General features: G+C 41.6%; 1 protein-coding gene across 1 annotated transcript; it reads left to right on the forward strand.

Moving 5' to 3' along the window:
- The first annotated feature begins 477 nt into the window (after window positions 1–477).
- On the forward strand, window positions 478–6,943 carry chic1 (cysteine-rich hydrophobic domain 1). Its single transcript, XM_062394070.1, has 6 exons — window positions 478–641; window positions 2,862–2,916; window positions 3,893–4,048; window positions 4,410–4,466; window positions 4,911–4,970; window positions 5,514–6,943. Exons 1-6 carry the CDS (start codon window positions 517–519, stop codon window positions 5,562–5,564), a joined length of 504 nt encoding a protein of 167 aa, XP_062250054.1. The 5' UTR covers window positions 478–516; the 3' UTR covers window positions 5,565–6,943.
- The last annotated feature ends 1,254 nt before the right edge of the window (window positions 6,944–8,197 follow it).

The following is an 8,197-nucleotide window of genomic DNA, read 5'->3' on the forward strand; positions in this document are numbered from 1 at the left end:
GTACCTCGCATCACACTCAGTGGTTTGTTTCCAGTTCTGTCTGAGGTTGCCAGACTTTGGACAATTTAAAACCAGTAAGCTCTAAAGAAATCCAAGGATGAAGTAGTTGTATTAAAACTAATTTAACTCGTAGTGATCTAATTTTTGTTTTTAGATTGACCCATCATTTAATTAAAGCAGAGGAAGAATTCAAGTGAACAAATGAAATATAAGCTCGTTTTAAGGTTAACGTCATCAGGTGACATGTTGTCAGCAGCTTTCTAAGGACTTCTACTGGTTTAGTCCATAACTGAAACGTTTAAAACAAATTCCAAGTGCAGCATTTATATGTATAAATTACATGTAAAAGTTAACGGTCTCGTTTTCCCTCCTGATTCCTCTCATTGATGAAGTTTACATTTTATTCTCTGTTCGGCTTCTCGTGAACGCTCGCGCTCCGCCCGCTCCCGCTTCACGCGCCCCGGCCACCGTGCGCGCACCCAGAGCGCAGACGTCACGAGCGCCTCACTGCCCAACATGGCGGACTTTGATACCATTTACGAGTTGGAAGACGAGGAGGACGAGCTCGTAGCGAGCGAGGAGCCGCTGCCCAGACACTGTCCGGAGCCCGTGGTGATGCGAGGGGCCGGGCACATCACAGTGTAAGCGGGGGGCCGCGTGTCTGTCTGTGCCTGGGGGAAAAGGGGGGGTCGCTTGGTTGTCGTTAGCCCGATGCTAGCCTGCGAGCTAACAGCAAATCACAACAGCTGACGGGTTGGTCCATTAGTTGCCTGGACACGCGCGAGAAAATGGTTCCGCTCCCGCGACCACGATACCATGGTAGTCTAGTTTTTACAAGTGATGCCCCGACAGCCACACGTCTGACTGTCACGTTGTCACCGAGCAGAGTGTTTATGTTCATAGCACCCTCATCACAACCTTAACATCTGTATTCACTTCCTCTAACTCTTCTTTAGATTTGTTTTCATTTGAGGCTACTTCACATCTGTATTACATATATCTCATAGTTCCAACTTCCTGCTCCACTTATCTCACGTGGACAGCTTCAATCACTTGAACAGCTGATTGGTCAGTGAGCGGATTCCCAGACAAATAACCTGAAGCTGTTTTGATAATCGATCGATTGTTTCATTCATTTTATTGGAGCCATCTTAGTGGTCGTCCAGCAACGTGACAGTCGTAGACATGTCTGACTGTCACGTTGTCACGGAGCAGAGTGGTTGTGTTTCTAAACACCATCATCACTGCGTTTACGTCTGTATTTACTGCTTTCAGCTATTCTTCAGGTTTACTTTTACTACTTCTTTACGCTGCTTTACTTTGTTGTCACATATATTTGACAGGGAAACTTTTTGCGTCACTCATCTCACGTTGACAGCTTCCATTACTTGAACAGCTGATTAGTCAGGAAAATAATCTGAAGCTGTTTTGATAATCAATCAATTGTTTCAGTCAATTTTGAAGCCAACAGTGAAACTGTGTCAGATTTTGTCTGAAGTGCTTTTATTTTCCATGAGTTAAAAATAATTTAAATAGTTCTGCAGATGTGGACGTTTGTCTGTCGGTGATATAATAGTTTTGGACTTTTAGTCAAACAAAGTAAGAGATCTGAATACATCAGGTTTGGCTCAGCGAAGTTGTGATGGACATTTTGCCAGTTTTTGGTGTAATTGTCTAAATAACAGCGATAGAGAAACCAGCAGATGCATTTATTGGTTATATACATGTGAGTTGATAGGACGTCGATTGATGGCTGATTTCCCATTTGAAACCTCTCTGTAAATGTTGAAGTGAACATTGTCACATCCCCACTCACCTTCATCACAACATTAACTCGATTACACAATGTAGGTCTCAGCTGTGTTTGCCAGCCTTGCGTGTGGATGTTATATCTGTGACCGCTCACATGGCTTCTGTTGTTAATGAGCTTTGTCTAATCATGTCATGTTAAGATGAACCGTTCTCAGTGAAATGAAATACAAGAGGAAATAGTATTACATGTGTGAACACATTTGCATATTGACAATATTGTGCAAACCGTTCAGTAAAAGGTCCAAATGTAAAAAGTAGATCTAGCCATTATTTGATGTGTCCACCATTTGCCTTTTAAAATGGCACCAGTTTTCTAAAGTAAAGGGCATTGTTTTTATCAAGGTAGTTTGTCAAAGCATCTCAGAGAAGTTTCTGTTTCTTCATATGATCCCAGACTGACCAATAATCAATGTGGAGATCAGGGCTCTGTGATGGCCAGACCATCTGTTCCTGAACTCCTTGTTCCTGTGGCTGAAGATACTGTCATTTCAAATGGCTCTCTCTGTGTGTCTGGGCTTGTTGTCATGCTGCTGAATGAATTCAGGAGCAATCAGACACTGAGGCTGTAGGATGAGATGTTTCAATAGGAATCTAAAGTCTTAACCTTTTACACACTTCTGCAAATAAACTGATGACGCACCACATATCAAATGTGGAATTAATAAATGGGAGGATTATACGTCTATTGATTGTAATCAAATCGGCATCGGCCTCTATCGTCCTATTTATAGTCAGGATGTTAATAATGTATTGGATGTTTGAAGGGATTTTTATGTTTAGAGATTATGATATTGATGATTATTAATTGTTTTAATGGTTTAATCTGTTCACACTAAGAGCTACAGTAGAAATAATCGTTTTCTGTGCCATTATGATATGATTTAATGCACCCAACAGCATGTTACGTTTCATCATGCAATCAAACAATATATTTTTGCCCTTGCTGTGGATTACTATTGTTCTTATTACATTTATAGTAAAAGCACATTCTCTACATTTTAATTTATTTGATTTATTCATTGAATTTGTTTATTTCTTTTTCTTCTCAGGTTTGGACTGAGCAACAGATTTGACACAGAATTTCCCTCTGTTCTCACGGGAAAGGTACTGTTGCTTTTTGGTTTCCTAGCATGTCGGTCTCGCAGGCTGCTTTTTGGTTCAATTCCAATTGGGAAGAATTAAGCAATTCGAACCACAGTGATTCTTTTGTTCTTTTGGGCCTTTAACTGCCCCAACTTCCCCAAACCTCCCCATTCAAACCTCTCCAAGTGGGTCTGATCTCACCGAGAAGCATTTCAAGCAAGGCACCACAGCTGCATAGAAAAGAGCCTGAATGTGCTGCTGTCCAGCTCTGTAAATGAGTAAGCCGTCTATGGGTCTCCGTTGACGGCGACCCCAGTGTTTGGAAGGGTCCAACTCCAGGTGATAAAATAATGAAATGAAGACTCCGCCGGAAAGCTTCCTGGGTCAGACACAGAAACACAAAAAGGCTGCAGGGGCAAGAGCTGGCCGAGGGAAGTGTGGGCCCATAAAAAGTACCTTCGGTATTGTGACCCAGGGTGACGTGATGGATGAGGCCACAATTATGATGATTGAAGGGTGCAGATCAGGCCCTGCTGGGCTTTATTCCGAGGTCTTGGGCTGTTTGCAAAGAGACCTTTGCATCCTGTCATAAAAGATTACGACCCCTGTTTTATGGCGTACAGACTCAGCGTGGAATGAGCATCCATTCAAGTTGTTTGACCGTCGCTGCCACAGGCACTGAGCTTATCTCTCCTTTGAATCCCTCCTTGCCTTGAACAGACTAGAGCTCGGTTAGCGAGTCAGAGCCATTGCATTCAGAGATCTCATCTCATCTCTGAACAACATCTGCAAATATCTACCTGTTGCTCCTCTCAAGCCCTTTGATCTCCGCGCTCAGGTTTTCTTTTGAGAAAGTAGGAATCTTTCATGTCATCTCCAACAACCACAACAACACTTATCTTACCCATTGTCCTTCTAAGATGTTTGCTTCATGCCCCAATTCTCTGATTAAAAACGAATTGTTTATAACATAGTTTCTCTTTTTCATCTTTCCTAGGTAGCACCAGAGGAATTTAAAACCAGCATCAGCCGGGTGAACGCTTGTCTGAAGAAGAACTTGCCCGTGAATGTGAAGTGGCTTCTGTGCGGCTGCCTGTGCTGTTGCTGTACAGTGGGCTGCAGTCTATGGCCCGTCATCTGCCTCAACAAGAGAGTGAGTCCCACACCGCCCGTGACGAGACGCGGACATTTTAACTCTCCCTTACATCAGCAGTGATTACTCAGGGGCTGTTGTAGCAATTCAGCCGCATTGGCCTAAGTGTAGAGGGTAATAACAGCTCGTGTTCAATTAGTGGCTCTGTGTAGAAATGATGCATTGCACCACACAGCTCCAGCCCAGCTCAAGGGTGTGTCCTTTAAAGGTGGCGTTACCCACCACACCGAATTACTGGCTACAAAGTGGAAATTACAAGCTGGTAAAATGTGACTTCAGTCCATAAATCCTTACATGTTTAAGTGCAGAAAGTGACCGTGTAAAGTATCCCGCTTGTGTTAAGGTTTCTCTCTTCCAACAGACACGACGGTCGATCCAGAAGCTGTTAGAGTGGGAGAATAACCGACTATACCACAAGGTAAGAGACACGACAAATTACACATAAGCACCTGTGAGAAAGTGCTTAATTGTCTGTCGGCGTGCGCAGAGTATCTTCATGATGGATCATCACCATTAGTCTGTCTTTGAAAACTCTCGAGAGCCTCAAAGCTGTTTGCCTTAGATTTGGTGCTCGAGGTCTGAGAGGGACGGTGAGGTCAACTCTAAAATGCGGTGTTAATTTAGTTTTGTCTCGCAGCAACAAATTACAGCTAGTAGCTGTGCACAGGCATAAAGGAAACTCTTCAGGGTGTCTGGCCACCGTTTGACCCCGGTGAGGCCAGACAGCCCCTGCTCCTAAATTCCCCCGACACTGAAGGGGAGATTTCAGACAGATTTTCAGAGTGTGTGTGTGCTTGACTGTGTGTGACTGTGTGTTTGTGTGTGAGATGTTCAATCACGTGCCTGTGTCTTCTCTCGTCAGCTGGGTCTGCACTGGAAACTCAGTAAAAGAAAATGTGATAGCAGTAACATGATGGAATATGTAAGTACACTGTCACAGCAATCGGATATACATTACTGCAAATTACATAACTTGACAGTTTAGGGTTTCACATTGTGGTTATTTCATTACTGATTCATTTGTGGATAATAGTTTTTTATTTTACTTAAAATTAAAATAATGAGAAATCTACAAATTTTCCTACAGAGCGAAGTGAGTGTGTTGAATCCTGTTGACATCTTTGTTGTGTTTTCTACTTCTTGAGTTTTTTGTGTGTGTGTGCTCAGAACATCTTTGTGCTCATAGTCTCACATGACATGTGCTCACTTGGACATTTTACTTTGGGACTGGAAGGAAAAGCTCTATAAAATGTCCGGAGCAACTGACTCTGACATTTACGTTCTCACATACAGTCCTTTCAGAAGATCTCTAGAAAATGTGCATGTGTGGTAAATGTCTGAAAGCAAGCAGCTTTAGTCCGTGTGATTAATACCAGGTTATCAGTCAATATTCTCTAAATTGAATAATAGTCTTCTGTTGTCAACAATGTTGTATTTTGACATCTTTCCTTTTTTCTCTCTGTAGGTGATTCTTATAGAATTCTTACCCAAATATCCTATATTCCGACCGGACTGAGGCGGCTGTTATCAGACTGGACGTGTGGCCCTTGAATCTCATCATTAGTGCCTTGTATATACAGTATGTCGGAGGTCAGGGTCTGCGCCGGTGTTCCCAGTGGCGGCCCGTACATCTCCCAGTACCTTGTACGTTTGCAACACTGTCACTTTGCTTTAGAGCAGATTTTGCACATTTTCCCGACAGAACTAGATTTGTCCCCTTCTGTTGCACTCAGATGTGAGTTTATTTTTTTGTTACACGTGACAAAACAAGTGAGACTTTTCAAAAAAGTGCATTTACCCCAAAGAACCATCAGCCTGTATCCCATCTGTTATATCAGTAATCCCTTGCAAAGAATGTGATGCCTCCACCCTCCTTGACTTTCCTTGCCTTATGTAGAGTTCTTTGAACGTGTAACAGGAGGAGGAAGGTATCGGATAATTCAAGTCTGTAGATTCAAACACTGTTCGTTGGGTTTCCTCTCTTTGAATCCAGTTCTTTGCAAGTAGATGGGATGGGTTGATATTGCCTGACGTGCAGTGGACGTCATCACCCAGTGTTTTCTTGACATGTAATTCTCTGTATATGAGAACTAGCTCGTAGAAGAACTTGATCTGTATATACAACGTTAGGATAAGCTGTACATTCAGTGGTATTCCATTGTTTACATAAAGTTACTTAGCTACTTAGTTTTTTTGCCAATATATTGTTGTACCATAGTTTTGATGAATGAAAGATGTCTACGTACCTTTCTAGTTTTTATGGACCTGTTTACCTTGTAAGCCATATAGTTACAGTGATGCCAGAGTTAGGACTGATTATTGCACTTGAGCGCAGCAGAAAGTCAGGATATGAGATTATAACTAATCCTGAATAATCCAATAACAAGAGCTGCGCTTGTTCCTGTGTGTTTTTTTGCCAATGAAGATGTCATTCGATGACTCATCATCTCTCAAAGCTTGAGAAGCATCAGCAGCTCCCTGACGTGCAGAAGGAAGAAAAGTTTATTTTTTCAGTTTTAACCTGACATTTCATTGAGTTTTTATAGTTTTGTACTCCTCCATGTGCCGTGTTTGGTCCTCCTAATGTGCGAGGAGCACATGCATCAACAGTACATGGTGTTTGGAGCAGATGGTTCCTTTGTTCCAGTCACTCTGTCCAGTGTTAGTATTATTTTCCTGACTGTTAGTGGAGACATTGCTGTATTGCGTCGTATTAGAGTGCCTCTGGATTCGTTGGTGAAACAAAGAGACGTGCAGGTGGAAATCTGTTCTCTTGTACCAAGGAGATTTCAAATCCCTTAACCAAGTGTTGTCCCTGTTACAAATCCATGTAAATGTTTGTCATGATGACTTGATCCCTATGGAGAGAGTTAAAAAATAAATTGTCAATTTTGATTTGTCCTGGCTGTCGCATCCTTTTTCCACTTGAAAGTTTGTTATTTGCCGTCACGCTCAGTTAATGTGTCGCCTTAGTAAAACCGGATCCTTATTGACCTCTGCTGCTGCTCCGCTCGTGTAGCCCGCTGCCCCACCACCAGAAATGTGGCTATTTGTCATGTTTAACAAGGTGTTGCATCGTTAAATTTAACTAGACAGCGTGCAATTACCCAACACATTTGTAAAAGTCAGGAGTGCTGTTAGCGTAATCTGCTGCTGATTTCTAATGTTGCGCATCAGTGGTCACAGTCTAGAAAATACTGAATCGTGTGTCTACTGTATCTCACCACAACCCCCGAACACGGAGGTGGTGGGTTTAAACGGGGCCCGTTTTATGGTCCTTTGTGTTTTTTGTTCTCTCATTCACAGTCTGTCCCTGTTGAGAGGATTTTACTGCAGTCATTTACTTCAACAATGTTCTAATGTTTTAAACTCGAGTTACTGCCCCAGTTTCAGTTGATGAAGGATAGCATCTTAAATTGTGGTGCAGTTTAAATAAGCGTCAACCAAAAAAACGTGATTAATCCAGCAGTTTATTCCTTAACGTAATTTAGGATTACAGCCCAACAATATTTTATAGTGAATTTGAAAGTACTCAAGTGATAATTTAAAAAGAAAGAAGTACTTGTAATTTATTTGAACATTTCCCATTTATGGTACTTCCTCTCTATTCAATTTCCTAAGACATTTTTACAGGTATCTCACTACTGTGGTTGGTAGTCATTTTGATATGAAATACAAGGAACATGATCAGCTTATAAAATTTGATGTATAATTACACAGTAAAGGAAACTCTGGTATTGTCAGATATTTGGCTGGTTGGACCTCCTCAGTTACATCCAGTCAGATCCTGAAGAGTAAAAACATTTTATTTACTGTGCACAAAATATCTTGTGCACATTTAAGAAGCAAAATCCTCTTTCAGGATGTTAGTTATACATATTTCTGGACAATGCAAAAAATCTTTTGCTGATAATACTTTAAAATGTTACTCTGTGATACAAGACTTAAACCTGCACCAGAGTATTTGTTCATCATTGAAAGGCTTGAACACGTCCACCTCTGGCTACTTGTCACTATGTTGATCGTCTGTTTCTGTTTGACTTTCCTATGTTCTTTCTGCAATGTGTAGCCAGTTGTACTGGTCAGTGTTTAAACAATAAGATATTCAGATATGTGAACGTCACACTCTACATTTAACCTCTACATTCA

The sequence above is a fragment of the Platichthys flesus genome, chromosome 8 (genome assembly GCF_949316205.1).
Source record: "Platichthys flesus chromosome 8, fPlaFle2.1, whole genome shotgun sequence".
Classification (NCBI taxonomy): domain Eukaryota; kingdom Metazoa; phylum Chordata; class Actinopteri; order Pleuronectiformes; family Pleuronectidae; genus Platichthys; species Platichthys flesus.

Excerpts from the sequence above, each read along its gene's own strand:
- chic1 (XM_062394070.1), top strand. The coding sequence starts at position 517 with ATGGCGGACTTTGATACCATTTACGAGTTGGAAGACGAGGAGGACGAG. Across the intron at positions 2,917-3,892 it reads CCTCTGTTCTCACGGGAAAG|GTAGCACCAGAGGAATTTAA; the intron begins GTACTGTTGCTT and ends CATCTTTCCTAG. Across the intron at positions 4,971-5,513 it reads GCAGTAACATGATGGAATAT|GTGATTCTTATAGAATTCTT; the intron begins GTAAGTACACTG and ends TTCTCTCTGTAG.